The sequence below is a fragment of the Neoarius graeffei genome, chromosome 6 (assembly GCF_027579695.1).
Source record: "Neoarius graeffei isolate fNeoGra1 chromosome 6, fNeoGra1.pri, whole genome shotgun sequence".
NCBI classification, from domain to species: domain Eukaryota; kingdom Metazoa; phylum Chordata; class Actinopteri; order Siluriformes; family Ariidae; genus Neoarius; species Neoarius graeffei.
The window spans coordinates 49,122,915-49,149,498 of NC_083574.1; the positions used below are offsets into that span (position 1 = coordinate 49,122,915).

At 42.3% G+C, this 26,584-nt stretch overlaps 1 protein-coding gene across 1 annotated transcript in view; it reads left to right on the forward strand.

Annotated features, from left to right (window-relative positions):
• The window catches only part of itpr2 (inositol 1,4,5-trisphosphate receptor, type 2), a 245,517-nt gene that overhangs the window by 110,691 nt on the left and 108,242 nt on the right, over positions 1–26,584 (forward strand). Inside the window, exons 31-37 of the mRNA XM_060923767.1 lie at positions 7,779–8,030; positions 10,059–10,184; positions 10,303–10,431; positions 10,604–10,724; positions 11,725–11,906; positions 13,392–13,534; positions 14,454–14,562. Coding sequence (XP_060779750.1) covers positions 7,779–8,030; positions 10,059–10,184; positions 10,303–10,431; positions 10,604–10,724; positions 11,725–11,906; positions 13,392–13,534; positions 14,454–14,562 — 1,062 coding nt within the window. The remainder of the gene's footprint in view (positions 1–7,778; positions 8,031–10,058; positions 10,185–10,302; positions 10,432–10,603; positions 10,725–11,724; positions 11,907–13,391; positions 13,535–14,453; positions 14,563–26,584) is intronic.

A 26,584-nucleotide genomic window follows, 5' to 3' on the forward strand; every position in this document is an offset into this window, starting at 1 on the left:
GTGGTTTCCCGTTGCCTTCTACTGGATTATTATAGAGGTTTTCTCCTCTCAATCATTCATACACACACTCTCACTTATGGACAATTTAGAGTAGCCGGTTAACCTTAACCGTATGTCTTTGGACTGTGGGGGAAACCAGAGCACCCGGAGGAAACCCACACAGACACGAGGAGAACATGCAAACTCCACACAGAAAGGCCCCCGTCGGCCACTGGGCTCGACCCCAGAACCTTCTTGCTGTGAGGCGACAGTGCTAACCACTACACCACCGTACCGCCACAAAAGCCTTAACTAAAGTTTTCAGACTAGACTGGAACGGTGTCCGAGTCCTAAGCATGTTTCAAACTATGGGGCTTTGTAAGAAAAGGCTGTGCCCTGTATTGTAGTCTTTGTTATTCTAGGTACTCAAAAAGAACAAAATCATAAAAGATCAAGAGTTCACCTAGACACTATGGCTTGAGTCTATTCAGTGCTTTTTGTCAGTCATTCAATAGTATTTTTGTGGCGACTGCCTCATCGAGGCAAAGCGAGGCAGTAGCCACTATGGCATCGTCTTGTAAGAATGAGTGTAACGATGGCACGCTGCGCATATGCATAAGCATTGCAATCACCAGAACAACGAATCGTGATCTCACGATATGAACAGTTGATCCTGCGTTATCAAAGGTACACAAGAACGAGCGGCGAAGCCACGACGTCATCGTGTTGTAAGAATGAGTATAACAATAGCGAAACTTCATAACCAATCAGCACTTATCCTAATCAAGTTCGATTACCCGTTCTACTTCTTGATAAACTTCAGAACCAGAAACGAAATAAGAGAAACCTCGTTATAACTTTATAGTATTGGAAGATAATCGGCAGATGAAAAGATAAACGAAATTCACCTCGTGGTTCGCCAAGGCTGCTGATTCGATATCAGGTCAGTGGTGTTTATTTTAAGAAAATTTACCTTTTGATTATCACAGCTTTTGTTTAGTCCTTCTGAAAGGTCAAATGAAAGGTTTTATAAGTGTTTTTTGAGCTTTTTGGCAGATATATTGAAAAGCTGATATCAAACTTTTTGATATCAAGCTATTTGCTTAAATTTTTTAATTTTATTTTTTATTTTCGAGTCTTTACACGACACTTGTGAAACAAAATGTGTGCATTAGTACCAAATAATGTTTCAAAGACAATTCATGAACAAGTGCTTTCTTACTATTTTGAAAGTAATAGATCTAGTTCACAGCACTGTATTTTGAACAAAACACAGTAAAGAAAATTGGTAACCAAAATACTCCAAGCCCTGATGCTGCTCACAGCTTGGTGATGCTTGCAGGAGATGAGGCGAGTATAATTGATAACGCTGGTTACGAATGTAACCGTGGTTCTATGACTAAGTGGAAGACCGCCAGGGCGGTGCTGAAAGCACTAGTGGAAGGATCTTTGCATCCACGCGTTTCGAGAGTCGCATACAAAAGTTGTCATCTCGTGACGTATGACGTGCCTGCCTACATAAGGCAACATCCCACGTCATTTGGCCACAAGATCATTCTCGCGCAATCCGAGTGACCAAAGACCCTGGCGGTCTTCCACTTAGTCATAGAACCTCGGTTACATTCGTAACCAGCGTTCTATTTCCTTCACTCCAGACCGCCAGGGTGGTGCTGAAAGCACTAGTGGAAGACGAATACCAACCCAGTCACAAGGAATTCAGAAGAGCATCACCACCTTCTGGAAGAACAGCTGCACACAGCAATGGCATGGACACAACATTTAGCCTGTAGTACCGGGCAAATGTACATGTATTGGACCAAGTTGCAGCAGCACAAATGTCAGAGAGTGGTACGCCCCGGAGAGCTGCCCATGATGTTGCCTGAGCATGCGTCGACTGGCAGCGGACAGGAGAGGGCACAGTACGTCCCATATATTCATAGGCATGGGTGATTGCCTCCACAACCCAACGGGAGATCCGCTACATGGACAGAGGCCTTCCTCTTGGAGCACCACCAAAACAAACAAACAATTGGTCTGTCGTACGAAAGGCTGCCGTCCTATCAAAATAAAACCTCAGAGCCCTGAAAGGGCACAACTCTGCACGCAAGTCCGTCCTGTCCGCCGGTATAGCAGTCAGCAAAATCGGCTGGTTGCTAAACTGGGGAGATAAGACTTTAGGGAGGAAAGCTGGGTTAGGCCACAATGAAACACTGTCAAACATAGGGCCCCAACGAAGACAAACAGTACTCACTGAGAGGGCATGTAGCTCACTCACATGCCGGGCTGTTGTGATGGCAAGGAGAAAAGCCGTTTTAATAGATAGCCACTTAATGTCAGCTGCTGGCAGGGGCTCATAAGGAGGCAAGCAAAGGGATTTGAGCACAGTGTTCAGATCCCATGACGGACTCTGCACAAAACGAGGAGGATTAAGGTGAAATGCCCCTCTCAAAAAGGCTACCACCAGCCGGTGGGACCCAAGTGAAACACCTCCAACTTCTGAACGGTGGGCTGTTAGTGCTGCAACATACACCTTAAGTGTAGATCAGGGGTGTCAAACCTGATCCATAAAGGGCCTTGTGGCTGCAGGTTTTCATTCCAGCCATGCAGCAGCACACCTGACTTGGCTCATTCAATCAACTGAACTGTCTTCACACAGTCAAATACTTGCAGCCACACCCACCCTTGATTAAAGGGTGGGTGTGTCAGTTGATTGAATAAGCCAAATCAGGGTGCTGCTGCATGGCTGGAATGAAAACCTGCAGCCACACGGCCCTTTATGGATCAGGTTTGACACCCCTGGTGTAGATGCAGCCCTGCCAAGCTCTAAAAGGTGCTGCAGGAAATCTAAAGTCTGTGGAACAGAGCAGCTTAGGGGGTTGATGTTGCGTTCCGCACACCAATCACAGAACACTTTCCACTTGCCTGCATGCAAGCATCGGGTAGATTCTGCATGTGCATTCACCACAGTGTTCCTGGTCCCTTCTGAACACTCGAGTAGTAGCCCCGGGGCCCCAAGGGCCACACCCAAAGCTTCAGGCATTCGAGACATGGGTGTTGAATCCTGCCCTCCATCTGTGTCAGCAAGTTGGGCCTGCTGGGCAGCTGACAAGGGGGTCTCACTAGTGGTGACAGCAGGAGCTGGAACCATGGCCTGGATGGCAAATGAGGAGCTATCAATAGCACATGGTGACTGTGATCGTGCACACGGCAGAGTCCTCCACAACAGTGGTAGAGGGGGAAAGTCATAAAGGATGGCCCTCGGCCAGTCATGGGCCAGAGCATCCTGGCCCAATGCTGCCGTTTCTTTTCCCAGGGAAAACCATGTCAGACAATGAGTTGTCTGACTGCTCGCAAATAGGTCCACAGTTGGTCTCCCATAGGTTTTCCAGATCTGTTCCACCATGTCTGGATGCAGTTTCCAATCCCCTTGAGACACCTTGCCGCGTGACGGAGCATCTGCCACACTGTTTAGGCGTCCAGGTAGATAAGATGCTCTTATGGAAAGGAGGTTGTCCTGAGCCCATACTAGGAGACTGTGAGCCACCTGAAGCGCAGCTACAGACCTTGTGCCCCCCTGATGACTGATATAGAAAACAGTTGCCACATTGTCTGTACGTACCAATACACGTTTGCCCTGTAGCGCTTCCTGAAAGTGGCGCAATGTCAGAAACACCGCCATCAACTCCAGTGTGTTGATGTGGGACGTGTGCCACGGAGCAGGCCAGGTGCCATTCACACCTTGCCGACTCCAGACTCCACCCCAATTCGAATCCAGGCCAAGGCCGATGAAATGTGTTGCCTGGACTGGGACCAGTTTGCACCTCTTCTGGTTCATCCTGAACCCCAGAGCCGTAATGTGTAGTAGCAACCAGTGAGCATGTTCCCTGGCCTGTTCGGGCAATGCCGCACAAAGAAGCCAGTCGTCCAAGTAAGGGAGCACTCTTATGCCCTCCTTCTGAAGGGGTTCTAGTGCTACTTGGACGCATTTTGAGAACACCCTTGGCGCCAGAGAAAGTCCAAAGGGGAGAACTCTGAACTGAAAAATCTTTCCCATGAACGAAAAACGAAGGAAGCGCCTGTGGTCCGCGGCAATGGGTATGTGAAAATAGGTGTCCTCGAGATCTACGGTCACAAACCAGTCCTGGTTTGTGACCGCTTGCAGTGCATCTGTTGTTCGTAGCATTCGAAAAGGAAGCACCTTCAAGAAACGGTTTAACCTTCTTAAATCTAAAAATCGGCCTGAACCCGCCGTCTTTCTTTGGAACGAGAAAATAAACTGAAAAGAAACCCCCTGAATGAACAATGGGGTCGACCATCTTTATGGCTCCTTTTGTAATAACAACTGAACTTCTCTCGACAAGGCTTCTGCCTGTCTTGGATTGGTTATAACTGTCCACCTCACACCCGAATGCATTGGTGGCTGGTGGCGGAATTGCAGGCGGTACCCTTCTGAGAGGGTGGCGAGTAGCCATTGGTTGGTTGTTATTTTGCGGCAACACGCTAGCTGGTTGCCTGTAAAAACTCCTGCCACTGGCCCTGACCTGTCAGTGGTCCTGTCTACGTTTTTCGGAAGGGATGGGGGGGCGACGACGGCGGGGAGGACCCATCTGTCGAAAAGGGCGAAAACTCACATGTGGCTGAGCGCCACCCTGCCTGGCCGAGGGAGGTGGGGGATTGGGGGCCTGCTGCTGGGGTCGATGGGGAGACCTTTGTGCAGCTCTAGGGGCCACATGCCTAAAGCATGAGGCAGAAGGGTTTGGCGGAGCTCTGAAGGTGGGTGTTATGCCCACATGACGGGAGCGAGACTCTGTAACAGATCTGTCAAGGGCCTCTTGTGCTGCTGGCCCAAAGACCTGTCCAGGTGCCACTGGGAGGTGCCTCAGGTTGTTCCTGCATACTTCTGGCAGAGGCGATTGAGCCAGCCACACTTGTTGACGGGCTTGCAGCAAGGTGCCCAAGGTAGTGCCACACTGGTTGGCAATGACACCCATAGCCTGCAGTGCAAGTTCCAGTACCTCAGCTGCCAGTGGGTCTGCCGATGATGTGTTGAGTGTCGAGTGCAGCATAACAAGCATGTGTGCCAGTGAGTTAGACACCCTGCCAAGAAAGGCAGTAGAGTTGTAAGCACGAGAAAGTAGCTCATCTGTGTGGCGGCACTCAGTGTTAGGGCAACGTACCTGCTCCCGAAGTGCTTCATCGGGAGACACAATGAGTGAAGCAATGCTTGATTCGATTACTGGCATGCTACCCAAGCCAACAGCACTGGGGTCCTGCATCGCCGCAAGCATGCGAGACATCTGGTCTGGACGGGCAGGTTTTGTAGCAGCTTCCAGGGCAGAGGCCACCACAGAAGCAAAGTCACGACACCGTGGAATTACCAGAGAGGCGCGCTGAACACGGCGCAGGAACATGTTCTCAGATCCGGTAGGAGGCGCCGGGGTGTCCAATTGCAAACGTGCAAGCAAAGCCTTCAGTGTGGCCTCCACCAAACCCACCACTGAGGCAGACTCCCCAGATCGCCCAGAGGTAACATCACTGTCCGAATCACGGGGCTCAACACCTGGCAGGACTTCGCTTGGTGGCTGCGCCGAGGAAGAAGGCTGACTGAAAAAGATGTCTGAGGCAGCCACAGACATCACTTCCTCTTGGTCAGGTGGCTGAGAACATGAGCCAAGGCACTCTGCGCAGCGATCATGTGCATCCAGCACCTCCATTAGATTGGGGCAAGTGGAACACCTCACTGAATCCATCTCAGTGTCTACTCACCCACGATTTTTTTTTTTAAGAAAAGAAGCAAGGTGTAGCGCTGCTTGCTAGCCTGGCAACCAAGGTTAGCAAGTTCGCAAGCGCAACTTTACCGCTACAGATAACGATTTACTAGAAACCAGAAAACCGATGCTCACGTAAAGTTGTAAGTACACGTTAACGTTATTGGCAACCAATTCGCTAACTCACTCAACACTGACAAACCTGCCGGCAACCGAACAGTTTGTGACAAGACCGATATAATAGCCGTCCCTGAAAACTTGGCAGCCAAGATTCAGTGACTATCGATACATAAACAACCTCAAAATAATGTGAACCAAGTTACCTTAGCGACCAAACAGCTCGCGTGGAGTCGAGTCCCACTGAAGTCCTCTTCAGTCACGAGCTGCACTGTAGATTGTCGCAGGTATTCCCACAGTTAACTGATAGCACACACACAATTCCAATAGAAGAGATGCGATTCCAACGCGAGAAAAAAGAAGAGGCCAAATGACGTGGGATGTTGCCTTATGTAGGCAGGCACGTCATACGTCACGAGATGACAACTTTTGTATGCGACTCTCGAAACACGCGGATGCAAAGATCCTTCCACTAGTGCTTTCAGCACCGCCCTGGCGGTCTGGAGTGAAGGAAATAGAACATGTATATATGCTCTATTTACTGTATGGACATGGTGTCAGAAGACAATTTTCTTTATAAGCAGTAGCTTATAAAGAAAGCCACATAGCCACATGTACCCAAAGGGTACATATATTTTTTTTATAATCAATACAGTGTAGAGAAGATAGCGGTGATGTGGTCAAAATCTTCTGGTTCTAGTAAGAACAATGTCTGTTGTATTCCAGAGTTTGTTTATGCACCTACTGGAACATCCAGACAGCAAAGCATTACACTAGTCCAACCTAAAGGTAACAGAAGGATGAGCTAGTTTTTCTGCATCTTATAGTACATATTTCTTGTCTTGACAATATGTCTGAGATTGGGCAAAACAGTTATTCTAGTAATATTCTCTACATGAGTTTCATATGAGTGAGTCAGTGATCACACCAAGGTTTTTCACCACTGCAAATGATGCAAGTCTCCATTTATATAAAAAAAACGGATAATGATCAGTTGCACTAGACCTGAACCAAGAGAGAACAGTTCCCTTAATTCTGACCTCATTTTATAGTCTGTGGCCTAAAAACATGCATTAAGCAACACAAGCAAGGAGAGACAACTCTGATCATAGGCAAGACTAGGTCATTTACCACTTTAACCAGCACTGTTTTAGTACAGTGATGAGGCCTAAATCCTGAATGAAAAAATTAATGAATGGTATTAAGTACGAGCCTAAATGCTGAGCTACTACTGTTTTTTAGGATCTTGAAGATAAAGGGGAGGTTTGATATTGGCCTATAGTTAGAGGAGAGAATGCCTTGAAGGAATTTCTTTGAATTTGGTAGAAATGTTCAGTTGGACTCACAGATGAACTGATTTAGATTTTGGTGGTTAAAGGTCGAGGTCACTGTGACCTCATGTACATCCCATTGTCATGAAACGTAATCTCTCAAGAACACCTTGAGGGAATTTCTTCAAATTTGGTACAAATGTTCACTTGGACTCAAAGATGGACGGAGTAGGATTTGGTGGTCAGAGGGTCAAATTCACTGCTATCCCCATATTCTTGTGAAGATTTTGAATCTGAACTGGTTCACGGAGGCATACAACTGCAGAGCAGTAATTTTAGTTGAAATTAAAAAGATGTCGGGTCACCTTGCAAAGAAATAATGAAAAGTTGTGCAAATGGAAGATTTTTGTTGTATGACTGACTATAAAAAGTTTGTGAATTTAAATATCAATCAGAATTTTTGCTGTGTGTGGGTACGTGTTTATTTGAAAAGGAAGAGAGCTAATGTATTTTCTGAGGTTAAGGTAGGGATTAGTTACATATATAATAATAATAATAATAATAATAATAATAATGTCAGTGGAAGGTCTTTATAAAGAGCACGTGTGTGTGTGTGTGTGTGTGTGTGTGTGTGTGTGGGTAGCTGGTGAATGCAGGTGAGGAAGTCCTAGTGTTCTACAATGACCGGGCGTCATTCCCCACACTACTGCAGCTGATGAGCTTGGAAACGGAGCGCAGCGATGAGAATGGTGCTCTGGCCTACCACAACAACCTGGTGGAGCTGCTGGCTGCCTGCACTGAGGGCAAGAACGTCTACACTGAGATCAAATGCAACTCGTTGTTGCCACTTGATGATATCGTCAAGGTGGTGACTCATGAGGACTGCATCCCTGAGGTAAGCAAGCTTTCTTACACATGGCTCTCTGTGAGTCACAGTGTACCCAGGCCTATCAATCAGCCTGTATGGTGTGTTCTGAGGCTTTCGCAGTTGTGTGCGCTTGGATAAAACCTACCATTTGATAACACCTTAGTGCAAACTGGATACAAAATAATTTATTTATAAATTATTTGTAGGAGCCTTTATGGAAGAAATGTGGTGTTCACAATAATGTAGTTGATTAATATGCTTCAAGAGAGCCTGAGTTTGTGTACATTTTTGTATAAGCACACTCAGTAATGTGAACTGTAATTTATAGGCTCCAGATAGTCTAAGTGGTGCGTGTTACTGCAAATTTATGTACTGATTATGCCGTCAAGTTTAAATTGCTTCTTGTTCAATTACATGACTTTAATGGAAATTTTGTGAAACTCCGTCGTCATATTAATGACCTGAAAGAAAGTAATCCAAAACAAGTCCATAAATAAAGATAAAAAATGACTAGCTATTCACTTAAGAAAAAGAAATGGCATCCTAAAAATCGTGTGTGTGTGTGTGTGTGTGTGTGTGTGTGTGTGTGTGTGTGTACGATAGCCAACACACTGAAGTGTCTGAGCTATATTATTTAGGATGCTCTCTTAAACCGTTTTTTTTTTTTAACTAAACTATTTTCAGCTCCGTCAAATTTTTTTAAATTTATTTTATTTAAAAAAAAAAATTTTTTGGCACCACTAAAATCACATGTGCTGGATGTGTGTTGACTTTTCAACATGCACACGAGTACAAAGAACATCAGCATTACAGACACTTTAGCAGGACTTTCTAGCTTGTTTTGGGCTGCGAAATCATTTATTTTGCTACAAGATTTAAAGCAAATAAGACTTTTTCGCGGTGCGGTTTCCATCAAATCCCGCGCTCTGATTGGCTGGCGAGCGGGTCCGTATCCTACGGTATGGACCCCGGTTACGGACCACTGGCGACTTGCTCGTTCACAGCAACAAACAACATGGTAGCAATTTTTGTCAAGATTTATTTTCGCATTTCTCAGGACAATAGCATTAATTTTACATCATGGTTAGTGATAATGACAGTGTTCACAGCGAAAGTGAGTTTTACTACCCTGAGGAAGACAAAATAAAAGAAAACATTTCAGGAGAAAGCTAAAAACCTCTAACTGTTGCTAACACTGAGCAAAAACATGGCTGAATCTTGAATGACTCAATTTTGTATAAATAGGGGACTACATAGGCGGCAAAATGTAGTTTTTTTTCCTGCCATGGAAGTGCACTTGTATACCGAGGAGGAAGCCATTTGCATTACAGCCGTGAATGAGGATTCAAAATAGCATTAATTTTACAACATGGTTAGTGATAATGACAGTCTTCACAGCTATAGCGAGTTTTACTACCCTGAGGAAGAAGAAATAAAAGAAAACATTTCAGGAGAAAGCTAAAAACCTGTAACTTGCTAACGCCGAGCAAAACATGGCTGAATCCTGAATGACTCAATTTTGTATAAATAGGGGACTACATAGGCGGCAAAATGTAGTTTTTTTCCTGCCATGGAAGTGCAGTTGAATACCGAGGAGGAAGCAATTTGCATTACAGCCGTGAATGAGGATTCAAAATGGTGGCTCGCCTTGGCTCAGCTCGGTTTTCCCTTTCGGGCGCTCTCGTTTTCTGTTAGAATTTGGTAAAGAAAAAATAAATATATTATTTACCAGCTTAAGGTCAGTCCATATGGTGAAATACCGTGACCTCGGCCTTGAATACTGACCTCGGCCCAGAGGGCCTCGCTCAGTACTTTCAAGACCACGGTCATGGTATTTCACCATACGGACCTCCCAGCTGGTAAATTACATATATTTATTTTTTTAATAACGATGTACATCGTACCATAAACAGCCTGCAGTTTTACTCCATACAGAGACGAGAGTCATTTTGCAAAAAAAAAAAAATCAACAGTGAATTTTATTCTGGGATCTCATTTTAATACCCACATGGTTTTTTGAAATCAGCTAACTTCACTGCTTGTCGCCCTCTGCAGGTGAAAATTGCCTACGTCAACTTTGTGAACCATTGCTACGTAGACACTGAGGTGGAGATGAAGGAAATATACACTAGCAACCACATCTGGAACCTGTTTGAAAACTTCCTAGTAGACATGGCCAGAGTAAGGATACTAGCATGGCTTAAAAGGAACCTCTTCTATCTTTTTGTAGACTTTGGATTGTGTGCTCATGTGTACATGGTGGTGCGTTGTGTTTTTTGTTTTTTCCCCCTTCCCTCAGGTGTGCGGAGGCACCACGGACAGAAATAGAGCTGACCCCATGCTGGAGAAATATGTCACTGAGATCATCATGGCCATTGTCAAAGGATTCTTTGGTTCCCAGTTTTCTGTCAGCACCTCCAACCTGCAGGTATAAAGCACACACACTGCTTTTTTTCTGAGAAACATGCCCTTGCTCTTCACGCCTTGTCTTCTTCCTGTCATCCTGTCAACCACGTTTGTCCGTGCTCTGCAAACGCTACACCAATTTTAACCACTCTTGCCAGTCACATGGTTCCTCTTTTTCTCTAATTCTGTTTCAGACCCATCAGAACACGTTCATACGTCTGCTACAGTCCGCCCTCAGGGTCTCGAACTGCACCTGGATCAGTACTCTGCAGAAGACGAGCATTGAGGCCTGCATCAAGACCCTCGCTGACGTGGGTGAGTTATTACAGCTTGGAGCTTACGAACAACTTGAGCATACTAATGTATTCGTCTATCAAATGGTCGCAAGTGTGTAAGCCTGGAAGTTTCATTGCTTACATCATGTGAGGCAATCTTCTTTTTTTTTTTTAATGACCTATATTCGTGCCTTTACTTGAATAATTCTTAAATATTTTCGATGCATGCTGTCGGTCTTCAGTCTATCCCGCACGTCAGAAGCCAGTTTTAAGAATTGTAGTACTAACAGCAGCCAGCTTGACCAACAAAGATGAACATTTGTGTAGTCATTCAAATCAATATCCATGAATCTGATGTTTAAATACTGTAGAAAACATTTATTTTTTCTTTATAAATCTTCTATTTGATTCTTACTAACCTCAGCGGAGCATTAACTTCAAGTTTAAATGCCTTTTGTCCTTTTCAATTTGAACAAAAATCCTTTTTTGGTTAAAAAAATCCACAAAACTCTTAATGTTTAACAATCTTATGAGATTTAAAATCTGAGTGCAGTCGAGTGGTTTTGCTTGGTCACACATGCATTTGCTGCATTGCTGGCTCAGGATATGAGGTCACCAGGTAGTAATTACATTGCAAGGCGGGAAAATAAGTAATTTTCTCCTACAAAAAGCATCTTTTTGGGTTTCACAGCTCCAGGGTTTGGTCCTAAGCCTGGATTATTGTGTGTTATTTCATTGTTCTCCTGAGTGGGTTTCATCCCACCTCTTGAAAATATGCTGGTAGGTGGATTGGCTTCCCCAAATTTCCCCTCAGGTGCATGTGTGTCTGTGCACCTGAGGGGTGTTCCATCCAGGGTGTATCCTGGCCTTGAGCTTGGTGTTCCATCCAGGGTGTATCCTGGCCTTGAGCTTGGTGTTCCTGGGAGAAGTTCCAAATCCACCGCATCCATGAGCAGAACTGAGTTCTTGCTGAAGATGGATGGATGGATGAATGAATGGAAGAAAAAGCATTTTATTTTGCGTTTGTTTATTCCTCACAGCTAAGAGCCGGAACATAGCTCTACCAGTAGATCTGGATGGTCAAGTGAACTTTCTGTCTCAGAAGACTCACACCAATATGATACAGCGTGCTGCCAAAGACTGGAGGCTTTCAGCTCGTTCTCGACCTCGCAAAGAAATGCTGGGGACACCGGACTACAAGAACATCATCGAAAAACTGCAGGTACCCTGCATGGCTCTGCCACATTCTGTATGAAAGCTCCAAAGCTCTGGCTCCAAGTTTTTATCCCCCGCTGGCCAAACGGCCCGAAGGGGGATTATGTCGTGGCGATGTCCGTCCGTCCGTCCATCCCAGGAAGGGCGCTCACCTTCTGAAATCAACTCCTCTCGCAATTTTTGCAGGAATTTCACGAGACTTGGCAGGATTCTTTGTTATATGTCGGTAATACGTATATTGTAATTTTGTTAAATTGGGTAGCATTTTACCAGAGTTACAGCCCTTGATTAACAAAATTATAATTTGACAATTTCATGGGAGTGTGTTTTTCCTTCTGAAATCAACTCCTCTCACAATTTTTGCAGGAATTTCATGAAACTTGGCAAAAGGCATTGTTATACGTCATTGGTACGCATATTGTAATTTCGTTAAATTGGGTCGCATTTTACCAGAGTTGTGGCCCTTGATTAACAACCTTGTACTTTCACAATTTCATGAAGGTGTGTTTTCCTTCTGACATCAACTCCTCTCTCAATTCTCAGACGAATTTCTCGAAGCTTGGCAAAAGGCCTTGTTATATGATGGTAATACACATATTGCGATTTCATTTTGTTTGTGAAAATTTTACCAGAGTTTTGACCCTTGATTAAATAACTTGTACTTTGACAATTTCATGAAGGTGTGTTTTCCTTCTCACATCAACTCCTCTCGCCATTTTTGGACGAATTTCTTGAAGCTTGGCAAAAGGCCTTGTTATATGATGGTAATACACATATTACGATTTGATTTCATTTGTGAAATTTTTTTCTAGAGTTTTGACCCTTGATTAAATAACTTTGATGATTTCATGAGGGTGTATGATGTTCTGAAATCAACTCCTCTTACAATTTGTGAAGGAATTTCACCAAACTTGGCAAAAGGTTTTATTATATGACAGTTATACGCATATTGAAATTTTGTTTAATTTGAGCCAATTTTGCCCGAGTTATACCCTTGATTATTAACAAACTTGTACTTTGGCAATTTTATCAAGGTGTGCTTGCTTTCTGAAATCAACTTCCCTCAGAATTTTTATCCCCCGCTGGCCGAAAGGCCCGAAGGGGGATTATGTTGTGGCGATGTCCGTCTGTCCCGGGAAGGGTACTCGCCTTCTGAAATCAAGTCCTCTCACAATTTTTGGAGAAATTTCACGAAACTTGACAAGATTTTCTGTTACGTGTCGATAATACACTTATTGTAATTTCGTTCAATTCAGTCGCATTTTACCAGAGTTATGGCATAGTTGCCAGCGGGGGATATTGTGCTCTCAGAGCACTCTTGTTAAAGCAGACTTTGGGTGGTAAAAGCAGATAAAAGTTTCTGGGTATTACGTCATCTGGTGGTAATTTACATCTTGTCCAAAACCATGAACCTTATTTTGTGATCTCACAAGCTGAACTTGTACTTGTGTAAGCGATAACACTATGTGGTCTGTCTGTCTGTCTATGTTAGGGAGTAGTGCAGTATCTAAAAGAGGAATTCAGTCCAGTGGTGCAGGCTGAGTTCTCTGTATTGGTCGACATCTTGCATAGTCCAGAGCTGCTGTTCCCAGAGCCAGCAAGACTGCGCTGTGAGACCGGAGCCTTCATGACCAAGTAAGAGACAGACAGTTTATCATTTAATCAAATAAATGCTATGTGACACTAGATCATGTTAAGCAGGGGTGGACAAATCATAAATTCGTGAGCTAGACCAGTGAGCAAATGAAAGCTCTCATGTGCAGTCTAAGTCTACGTTTTGCCCTGAAAGCTAATATTTTTTTAGGCTAATCAGTTAGATAACATAACAAGCTCCTTTATGTTATGTTAACTAGTTAAATGCCTTAAAGGGACTGGCTCACCTTTCCCAAAATCCTCTGTACCAAGTAGCGAGTCGCCATTTTCAATGCTAGCAATATTCAAAAAACAATCCGCAACAATGTGGTGACATCCGAAGCTATGCATCTTAAATTGTAACATGAAAGTAAATATATTTTATCAAAGTGTGTGTGTATTTATTTTTAAATTCTTTTGACTGATGCGTTCCATTTTCATATGGTTATTATTTTAACAAAATCTGCTTGTCCCAGATGTCTGGGCTACTGATTTGTGCACCCCTATGAAGTCAATATTTGTATCTGGTAAACAAAACCATGTAGAAGTGGCAGACGGGTCGGAGGTGTAGAGGTGTCACCCGGGGCTAGCCAAAGTGGTGTTTTGTTTCCTGAACGGGTGCTGAAGTGGGTTCTGCCATGAATGACTTCCGATTTTGCATTCGGTGTTCGAACAGCACTTACCTGTGTGCATGTGTGTCAGCTTGATTGGTCTGTACTATTGCATAAGCACTCAAGTCTGCATGAGTCACTCTGAAAGTCACATCATGCGGTCTTCCTGCTGCACCACTATGACTAACCTAACGTTCTCCTGTAAGGTCGATAAAGAATGCATGCATCTGAGATTTTCTGAATCTTGTGTCCTGGATGCCATGTCTTTTTGAATGGTAAAACTTTCTGAACTGGGATCTGTATGCTTCTAGGCTGATAAAGCACACAAAGAAGCTGATGGATAAGGAGGAGAAGTTGTGTATTAAGATTCTGCAGACACTTCGTGAAATGCTGGACAAGAAGGAGACTTTTGATGACCAGGTCAGTGGGAGACAATTTGGTTCATTCATTTGAAACTAATGAACAGCTATGTATTACAAAGTGGTGTTCAGAAGAAATCCACTCACGACCACTTTATTCGCAACACCAATAAACGTGCATATCCAAAGAATTACCCAATCTGCCAATCCTGTGGCAGCAGTCCAGTGCAGAAAGTCATGTAGATACAGGCCAAAAGCTTCAAGTAATATTCTCCACATCAAACATGAGACTGGAGAAAAAAGTGAGCTTTGACTGGAGCTTGTTGATGGTGCTAGAGGGGTTGGTTTGAGTATTTCAAAAAACAAACTCCACTTGGGGTTTCAGAATGGCATGAAAAAAAACATCCAGTAAGCAGCAGTCCTGCTGGCAGAAACGCTTGCTTTATTGGTGAGAGGGGTCAGAGGAGAATGGCCAGACTGATTTGAGCTGGCAGGAAGGCTATGGTAAACTCAGATATCCACTCTTTATGACCGTGGTGGGCAGCTCCGGGAGCTGAGCAGCTATATTTCTATAGGAGTTTTATTCCTAGCTTTAATCGAGAGTGTGGTCTTTCAGTTTGAGAGCAGTATTTATTTAATCATGTCACGTTCAGGTTTTGCAATGTTTCGCCTCTCTGTTTCAAATAGCACCCCCCCCCGTGCAAATTTGCTCTGCTCAAAAAACCTGCCCTCTCTCTCAAATAGCCCCTCCTCACGTGAAGACTGTTTTGTGCGCTCATGAATTTTCTGCTCAGATGTCTATGCACTCTTACTTGGTTTCTTATTGGACATTTCAAGTTAATACATATCAGTGTCCTGTTTATTATCCCCTGCCCAAACAAAGTTTGGCGGTGGATATAGAAACGGGTTCGTTCTGTCCATCCGTCCAGTTACGTTTTTGTTTCCAGGCCATATCTTTAAAATTCCTGAAGATGTCTTCATAAACTTTGTATACATATCAAGCAACATGTGAACTGGGCCTTTTGCTATTTTGGATTTTTGAAAAAAACGTATTTTTCAAATATTTACATAAAAAATAGATTTTGACTTAGTTTCTAAGAGCAATGTTTGTTTCCAGAGCATATATCCAAAACTATTCATGATATTGATTTGAAACTTGGTGTACATGTTAACAAAGTGATGTGCCTTTTCGTACTAAGAAATTTGAGAAATTTAAATTTTTCATGTTTCCATGGAAACAATTTCAGACTTAGTGTCTCAGGTTAGTCTTAGCGGTAGGTTTTGTTTCTGGAGCAGAACTTGAAATCTATGAGTGGTATGGTCTTGAAAGTTGGTATATGTGTTGATTAAGTAATGTATATGTGCCTTTTGATACTAAGAAATGTGAGAAATTAAAATTTTTAGCTCACCTGGACCAAAGGTCCGGTGGATTTATGCCATGGGCTGCTGAGGTCAGTGTAAAAAGGTAGGGTTGGTTTCCTGCAACAGAACTTGAAAAATGTGATAAATAATATCTTGAAACTTGGTATATAGGGCGGGGGATATAGATGACTGTCTTCTTGTTTATTTTTTACTCTAACAGCTACATATACACTACCGTTCAAAAGTTTGGGGTCACCCAGACAATTTTGTGTTTTCCATGAAAAGTCACACTTTGATTTACCACCATAAGTTGTAAAATGAATAGAAAATATAGTCAAGACATTTTTCTGGCCATTTTGAGCATTTAATCGACCCCACAAATGTGATGCTCCAGAAACTCAATCTGCTCAAAGGAAGGTCAGTTTTATAGCTTCTCTAAAGAGCTCAACTGTTTTCAGCTGTGCTAACATGATTGTACAAGGGTTTTCTAATCATCCATTAGCCTTCTGAGGCAATGAGCAAACACATTGTACCATTAGAACACTGGAGTGAGAGTTGCTGGAAATGGGCCTCTATACACCTATGGAGATATTGCACCAAAAACCAGACATTTGCAGCTAGAATAGTCATTTACAACATTAGCAATGTATAGAGTGGATTTCTGATTAGTTTAAAGTGATCTTCATTGAAAAGAACAGTGCTTTTCTTTCAAAAATAAGGAAATTTCAAAGTGACCCCAAACTTTTGAACGGTAGTGTAGATGACTTGCAACCACGTGATCAAAATGTGCTATGTCATGAGCGTCCGCCATGATGGTGGATACACAAAGCAACTAGGATGGCAGCCGCTGAAAGCGTGTCTGTAAACAATGCTGAATTTTCTCAGTATTACCACGATTTGAACAGTTGAGCAAAGATTCGATACAAAGAGAAGATAGAGATGTATGGTTTTGACCCATATTATTTAAAAGAAAGTCAGACTTTTCTGAAGATAAGACGCATCTACCAACCATCGAGTACCCAGATATCGCGTTCTATCTGGTTTGGCTCCCGAAGAATCAAGTCCGACCTTGGATGAAACGCAGCCCATTTCCTAAGTGGGTGCCCAGTTTGGATTGTTTCTATCGTATAATTTTGCTGATGCTCCTAGACACAAAATGGTAATACACATGTTAAAATTATAACAACGGCCAAGTGAACCACAACAAGAGAACGCTCATTTTATAGCAAAATTCTAGCAACACGAAATAAAATTCTTCCATGATGATATTGAGAAAGCTTTTGAATCTCACCTGAGATAAAATGATTACTGCAAACACGAGCTGTTTTGGTTTTAGCCTCTGTTAGATCGGCCCTGCCGATGTTGTTCAGCCGTGCTCGTCTCCTCTCCATACTAAGCCTCAGAGTTTCCTCACCCTCTTTCTGAATCTTGGACAGAATTCTAAAAAATCGGAACGTGCCACGGTCACAAGTACTGTTGACCACAAACATGTACAGCACAAAGATATGGCATAGCTAAAAGAACGCTTAAAGCAGTGGAAAAACAAAGAGTTAGGCACACGTGACTGTTTTGTATGAAATGTTGCTTGACCCCACATTTGTATCTCCACCAATATGGCCGACATCCTGGTTTCTATTTTGCTTTGATGTCACTTGCAAGTCAAGGATAGTAGCCCATTAGTACACTGGCTTCCGGTTAAATAATAACTACGTGTGAGTAAAGCGAATGCACCCAAGGAGGCAGTGATAATTTCACTGGTCAATATCATACGTTGCATTCTATTGGTTGAATTTTGATAGGGTTGTATCACCAAAATCTGAGAGAGCGCACGGAAATCTGTGCACTTAAAGATGAAAGATGGGAATAAAACTCCGTGTTATTTCATCTGTGAACAAACAGCACCTTGAGTATTGCTTTCTTGTTGCCCAACATCCTGTCTCTCAGCTTCAGCTGTTTAATGAGATTATGAATCTCTCCCTGTTGTCGATTGTACCCAAAACTTTCTCTTTCTTGAGAACATGTGAATAATCATCTTGATCACTGTTGGACGACTCCCTCCTTCACTTAGGACTCTATTGATAGTCATGGCATGAAACCAATATGAAAAGAGCACGAAATAGAATGCAAAATATTAAATTCTCATTGGACTGCATTGGTGTGCATACTGTCTGCGCAAAAAGTCCGCACATTTTTCACATTTTTGCGTCACAATTTCATATTTTATCCAGTGCGTAAAGGCTATAAGGATCTGAGCGACTTTGACAAAGGACCAAATTGTGATGGCTAGATGACTGGGTCAGAGCATCTCCAATACGGCAGGGCTTGTGGAGTCTTCTTAGTATGCAGTAATTATAACTTACCAAAAGTGATCCAAAGAAAGACAAGCAGTGAACCAGAGACAGGGTCATGGGTGCCCAAGGCTCACTGATCCACGTGGGGAGTGAAGGCTAGTCTGTCTGGTCTGATCCTACAAAAGAATGCCTGTATCACAATATTTTTTTTTATCCCCTGCCCAAACAAAGTTTGGCGGCGGATATAGAAACGGGTTCTGTCCGTCCGTCTGGTCACGTTTTTGTTTCCGGGCCATATCTTTTAAAACTACTGAAGATATCTTCATGAAACTTTGTATACATATCAAGCAACATGTGAACTGGTGCCATTCGCTATTTTGGATTTTTGAAAAAAAGTATTTTTCAAATTTTTACATAAAAAATAGACTTTGACTTAGTTTCTAAGAGCAATGTTCATTTCCGGAGCATACGAGGGTAAGTCAAAAAGTTCTAAGACTGATGTTATAATTTTAAAAGGTGTGAAAGACATCCCCCAGAATTCTACAAAGAAGTAATTCTCCGATGGAAACACCACTTGCAGAAGTGCTTAGACTTAAAGGGAGGATATGTAGAGAAATAGCTTTGTTATTTTCATAAATAAAGATTTTTTTCAATTTGTCTTAGAACTTTTTGACTTACCCTCGTATATCCAAAACTGTTCATGATACAGATTTGAAACTTGGTATACATGCTAACAAGGTGATGTACAGTAAATGTGCCTTTTCATACTAAGAAATTTGAGAAATTTTAATTTTTCATGTTTCCATGGAAACAATTTCAGACTCTCAGGTTAATCTTAGCGGTAGGTTTTGTTTCCGGAACAGAACTTGAAAACTATGAGTGGTATGGTCTTGAAAGTTGGTATATGTGTTAAGTAATGTATATGTGCCTTTTGATACTCAGAAATGTGAGAGATTTAAATTTTTAGCTCACCTGGACAAAGGTCTGGTGGGTTTATGCCATGGGCTGCTGAGGTCAGTGTAAAGAGATAGGGTTGGTTTCCTGCAGCAGAATTTGGAAAAACGTGACAATCTCTTGAAATTTGGTATATAGTTGATATATAGGGTGGGGGATATAGATGACTCGGTTGTCTTGTTTTATTTTTTTGAAAAAGTTAATGCTGGCTATGACAGAAAGGTGTGAACACACAGTGCAACTCAGCTTGCTGTGCGTAGAGCTGCATAGCCGCAGACCAGCCAGAGTGCCCGTGCTGACCCCTGTCCACCACTGAAAACACCTACAATTGCCATGTGAGTATCAGAACCGGACCTTGGAGCAGTGGAAGGTGCTCACCTGATCTAATGAATCATATTTTCTCTTACATCATGTGGATAGTCAGGTGTGTGGCTGTCGCTTACCTGGGGAAGAGATGGCCCCAGGATGCACTATGGGAAGAAAGCAAGCCGGTGTGATGCTCTGCTGGGAAACCTTGGGAGCATTACTCAACAGCATTCATGTGGCTGTTACTTTGACACATATGGGTACCACCTTCCTAAACATTGTCCCAGACCAAATATACCCCTTCATGCAGCTGTATTCCCTAATGGCAGTGGCCTCTTTCAGCAGGATAATGCACACATTGCAGAAATGGTTCAGGAAAAGTTTGAGGAATATGATACAGTTCAAGGTGTTGACTTGGCCTCCAAATTCCCCAGATCTCAATCCGATCAAGCATCTGTGGGATGTACTGGACAAACAAGTCCGATCCATATAGACTCCACTTCACAACTTGCAGGATTTAAAAGATCTGCTGCTCATGTCTTGGTGCCAGATACCACAGAACATCTTCAGAGGTCTTGTGGAGTCCATGCCTCGATAAAGGGGACCTACGCAATATTTGCCAGGTGGTTTTAATGTTCTATCTGGTCGATGCAAGTGCTTTGACAGCATGCTATATAGCATGCACAGCGTCTTACAATGCATATTATTACTCTGTATACTTGTTTATAAGTAGTTAGTGATGCAGTGCAAAGCACGGCATCACTATTGTTCTTCTATGTGTTTCTTCTTAAACTTATTCCTACGCAATTTCGATTCGTAATAACTCAATAACCGTACATCACACACAGACAAGCAATATATCAAAACGTGCGGCTCGATCGGACTCGCTATGCTATTACTTTGTTCATCAGAATATGATTTTTTCGCGACGTAGTCGCGAAAAAATCATCCAAAATTTCCCATTCATTTCTATGGAATTATTTGAAAAACTTTGCCGGCCCCAGAACCGTCTGGTGAAAAGTTGTGAAATTTTGCACACTGATTCTTGGCTGCCTCAAGGTTCTTCTCAGCAAGTTTCAAGTCACCACCTTAAACTCTCTAGTGCCACCAGCAGCTCAAAGTCCCAGGTACATTTCTGCTTGTAACTTTTGAACTGTTGGTCCGATTTTCAAAAATTTAGTATCGCTGGAATCCTTGGGCCAAGACGAATCCAGCACACACTCTAACAAAATTTTCAACCTAGGAAAGTTTTCGCGCTATTTTGAATTTTGTGAAAAACAATTAAAATGCTTCTCCTCCCTCAATTTTTGGCCAATTTCTCCCAAACTTGGTACATGCCAACTTTGGACTAGGCTGCACAAGAGCCTCAACCGGTGTTTAGAATTTCGTAGGCGTTTGGCCATGGCAGCCAATCAAAATTGCCTTCACGGACGCGCAACAGGAGGTGTGCTCATATCTCGGCCGCCCTTTGGCGTATCTTAATGAAACTTGGTGGCAGTATGCCGCACCCCACCAGAAAGGCCCACAAAAAAATTGGAGCAAATTGGCCGCTAGGGGGCGCTATACCTAGGAAAAATTGGATTTTTTGGAAAAACTACACACATTTTCAGACATCCGCTGCTCTGGCATGCTTTCACCTAGAGGCGTGGCTATGCGCACTGCATCACTCTCTCAATTTCCCCCGGGGAATTGTCAACTCTAGTTATATTTGTACACAATACTTTTATAAAGCATGTTTACATGACATCATAGTATCCGGTTAAACAGTAAAGAATAGAACACTTTGGTGCGTGGAGTTTTAGGGCAATAATCAACAAGGGGATTATTTTTCTAGTTACATTTAGTGTTGTGGAACATCTCTGGGACACGTTGGTTAACATTTTTTCGCGGAAGGTGAAGTGAATATCGGTGAATAATAACTGAGACAAAGTGGAGATTATTCTTCACCGATATTCACTGAGCCTGAGGTGGATAATTGTTTTAGTATAAATACACAGGTGATTGATTTTTAAAAAATTATTTCAAACTTCAGAAGTGGCATGCAAATGTAATGCGCGCAGACTTGTTGCTTATCCATGCCGACTCGCATAAAATTACTTTTTTGAAATAGATAAAATAAAAAAAACTATTCCACTTTACCATTGAATAGTTTTCGACCAAACTTCATAGCGTCTTTAGTGCTTTTAGGAACAGCGTTTTCTTTCATAATTTGTAATTCTTCCTCACTTACAGTGACAAAACGGTTGGCAGCCATTTTGCCGAGTCACTCAAGGTGATTATCAAGAAATGGTCCAAATTTCTTGACCAATCAGCACTCATGATTTTCTATAATCACCTCCTCTTGCCATCACTAATGTTGGTTACATTACTAGCTGTAAACTCAAACCAACCCACTCATTCTATCACCAACATCCAGCTTGTCACGTTGTAGAGAAACCTGCACATCCTCTGTCTGGAAGTCTGACTTTCTGTCTGGAAAAACTTGCTGAATATTGGTGCTACAGTTATGAAGCAGCCACACCAGAGACTCCTTCCATAAATATTAAACATTTCCTTACAGAAAACTTCACCATATCAGTGGCTGTATATTTTCTTTGTTAAACAAAAATATCTATTTATTATAAGGCTTAGATTATGTGGCATATCTGCCATACAAGTCCCTGTGAATTAGCTGTTACTATGGAAACAATAGCTTATTAGAACTAGTACAATAATGTAAACCTTATAGCTGGAGCTATTGTCAGAACCACGCTGTTCTAGAATATGAATCAACACCAACTGAATAATCAGAATTGAGAATTTAACATCGCTGTGGTATTTTGTTTAATATATAATTATACCCCTGTGCCAAGGGGAGGGGATACTGGTTTACCTCTGTCCGTCCGTCTGTCTGTCCAGATCTCTCTATTTCTGTCCGTCCGAAAACCCCTTTTTCTCAGCAGTCACAAATCATAGCCACTTGTTACTTGGTAGCAATACCGTGTATACCATTTTCAGGTCTGTCGCACATTGACGTTCTGTATACTGACAATGTATTTACAGAACATACAGTGGTCAGCGTAAATGAGTGCACCCCCTTTGAAAAGTAACATTTTAAACAATATCTCAATGAACACACACAATTTCCAAAATGTTGACAAGACAAAGTTTAATATAACATCTGTTTAACTTATAACGGGAAAAAGTAAGGTTAATAATATAACTTGGATTACACATTTTTCAGTTTTATTCAAATTAGGGTGGTGCAAAAATGAGTACACCCCACAACAAAAACTACTACATCTAGTACTTTGTATGACCTCCATGATTTTTAATGACAGCACCAAGTCTTCTAGGCATGGAATGAACAAGTTGGCGACATTTTGCAGCATCAATCTTTTTCCATTCTTCAACAATGACCTCTTTTAGTGACTGGATGCTGGATGGAGAGTGATGCTCAACTTGTCTCTTCAGAATTCCCCAAAGAAAATAACTTCTTTCCACCACAAAGGTGAAGGCTACAAGAAGATCAGCAAAGCTTTACTTATCAGTCAGAATACTGTAGCAAAAGTGGTACAAAAATTTAAGAAAGATGGAACTGCAACCATCTCACAGAGACGTCCAGGTCGTCCACGGAAGTTAATACCTCGACAGGAGCGTCTTCTGATGAGAAGAGTTGAAGAAAATCGGCATGCAAGTTCACTGCAGTTATCTAAAGAAGTAGAAAACCAAACTGGGGTGACTATTTCCCGTGACACAATACGGTATACACTGCAGAGGAATGGCATGCATGGATGCCGTCCACGAAAGAAGCCTCTCCTAAAGCCCAGGCACAAAAAAGGCCGCCTAGAGTTTGCCAGGGCCCATGCTGACAAAGATGAAGACTACTGGGACTCTATACTCTGGAGTGATGAGACCAAGATAAATGTTTTTGGAACTGATGGCTTCAAAACTGTATGGCGTCGCAAAGGTGAGGAATACAAAGAAAACTGCATGGTGCCTACAGTGAAACATGGTGGTGGCAGTGTCCTTATGTGGGGCTGCATGAGTGCTGCTGGTGTCGGGGAGCTGCATTTCATTGATGGCATCATGAATTCACAGATGTATTGCTCTATACTGAAAGAGAAGATGCTACCATCACTCCGTGCCCTTGGTCGTCGTGCACTTTTCCAACATGATTAAACGCACATCTAAGGCCACTGTTGGATTTCTGAAGAAGAACAGCGTGAAAGTGATTCAGTGGCCAAGTATGTCTCCTGATCTGAACCCAATCGAACACTTATGGGGAATTCTGAAGAGACAAGTTGAGCATCACTCTCCATCCAGCATCCAGTCACTAAAAGAGGTCATTGTTGAAGAATGGAAAAAGATTGATGTTGCAAAATGTCGCCAACTTGTTCATTCCATGCCTAGAAGACTTGGTGCTGTCATTAAAAATCATGGAGGCCATACAAAGTGCTAGATGTAGTAGTTTTTGTTGTGGGGTGTACTCATTTTTGCACCACCCTAATTTGAATAAAACTGAAAAATGTGTAATCTAAGTTATATTATTATTAACCTTACTTTTTCCCGTTATAAGTTAAACAGATGTTATATTAAACTTTGTCTTGTCAACATTTTGGAAATTGTTTTTCATTGAGATATTGTTTAAAATGTGACTTTTCAAAGGGGGTGGACTCATTTACGCTGAGCACTGTATAGCGTGGATTTACAAAATTTTCGTAACACTTTTCTCAGCAACTACAAATCACAACTGCTTGATATTTGGTACCGAGCTTCAGCTTGGGATTCTATACCGTCTGTACCATTTTCAGGTTGGTCACACATTGGCTTCCTGTTGACCGACTGAATGTACACTGAGTGCAGAATTATTAGGCAAGTGAGTATTTTGACCACAACATCCTTTTAATGCATGTTGTCCCACTCCAAGCTGTTTAGGCTTGAAAGCCTACTACCAATTAAGTATATCAGGTGCTGTGCATCTGTGTAATGAGAGGGGGTGTGGTCTAATGACATCAACACCCTATATCAGGTGTGCATAATTATTAGGCAACCTCTTTTCCTCTGGCAAAATGGGTCAGAAGAGAGATCTGATAGACTTTGAAAAGTATAAAATTGTGAGATGTATTGCAGATGGATGCAGCACTCTTGAAATTGCGAAGATGTTGAAACGTGATCACCGAACAATCAAGTGTTTCATTGCAAATAGTCAACAGGGTCGAAAGAAGCGTGCGGGGAAAAAAAAGGCACAAAATAACTGCACATGATCTGCGGAAAATCAAGCGTGAAGCTAACAAGCAGCCATTAGCATCCAGTTCTGCCATATTCCAGAGTTGCAACATTCCTGGAGTGTCAAAGAGTACAAGGTGTGCAATACTGAGGGACATGGCCAAGGTAAGGAAGGCTGAAAAACTACCACCACTGAGTAAGGCACACAAGATAAAACGTCAAGACTGGGCCAAGAAATATCTTAAGACTGATTTTTCTAAGGTGCTGTGGTCTGATGAGATGAGAGTGACTCTTGATGGGCCAGATGGATGGGCCTGTGGCTGGATCAGTAATGGGCACAGAGCTCCACTCCGACTCGGACGCCAGCAAGGTGGAGGTGGAGTATTGCTATGGGCTGGTATCATCAAAGACGAGCTTGTTGGACCTTTTCGAGTTGAGGATGGACTCAAACTCAACTCCCAGACCTACTGCCAGTTCCTGGAAGAAACCTTCTTCAAGCAGTGGTATAGGAAAAAGTCAGCATCTTTCAAGAAGAACATGATTTTCATGCAGGATAACGCTCCATCTCATGCGTCCAAATACTCCACTGCGTGGCTAGCCAGTAAAGGTCTGAAAGGTGAAAAAAATAATGACATGGCCCCCTTGTTCACCTGACCTAAACCCCATAGAGAACCTGTGGTCCATTATAAAACGTGAGGTCTACAAAGAGGGAAAACAGTACACCTCTCTGAACAGCGTCTGGGAGGCTGTGGTTGCTGCTGCACACAATGTTGGTCGTGAACAGATAAAGAAATTGACAGAATCTATGGATGGAAGGCTTTTGAGTGTCCTCATGAAGAAGGGTGGCTATATTGGTCACTGATTTCTTTTTGTTTTGTGTTTGAATGTCAGATATGTTTATTTGTAAATCTGGAGTTGTCATATCAGTGTACCTGGTGAAAATAAATAAGTGAAATGGCTACACATTTGGTTTTTATTAAGTTGCCTAATAATTCTGCACAGTGAAAGTTACCTGAACACATACATATTCTCCTAAAATGGCCAAAACTAAAAACACCCCACTCTAACTTCCATACATATTCAGCTTTGATATTTATGAGTCTTTTTGTTTGATTGAGAACATAGTTGTTGTTGTTCAATAATAAAACTAATCCTCAAAAATACAACTTGCCTAATAATTCTGCACTCCGTGTATTTACGAAACACATGGTGGATTTTGACGCCATTTCAAGAAGCAAAATGCTGTTTCAAAATGACAGTTTATCAGGATGCTATTTGAAATCCCTGGGGAGAACACTGCTCTTTACTTACTTGTTTCAGGGTTAATTATTTGTTGAAGTCAACATTCATAATTTGTGTCCTATTCCTTCGATTGCTTGCATTCTGATATAAGCGAGAGCGGGGGGATACGCAAGTGAGCAGTAGCTCACAGTTGATCTTGTTGATATTATAGGACATTTTATACCCTGCACTTTTTTTTTTTTTTAGTAAGATAAGTGTGTATCACATTATAATGCACGCTTTTTGGTTTCTTAAATTGCCCTCAGTCACAGTGTTTATAAAAGTATAGTGTGCATAATAGCATTGCACTGAGTTATTGTAGACTTCTTGGAGAGAAGTAATGTTTTTATGTACTTTATTTTGCATTGTATGTGTTTTACATGCCTTAAATGAGACGTACAGCACTAGTACAGTTTGCAAATGTGTGTGTGTGTGTGTTTAGACTATTGCCTGTGTACCTTGTTGAATTTCTGTGGTGTGGGCAGATTGAAAGTTTATGAGAGAGTGTGGTTTTCATTATTTTACTCCATGGATCAGTAACAATTCCAGCCATCTGGTACACAGCATCCTGTTTTTTTTTTTTTGTTTTTTTTTTAAATCGTACCTTATCGTGTTACCTTTTCTACAGCCTGGAGCTGGCAAAGGCAGTATGTTTAGTGCAGTAGAGGTGAGCTGTATATT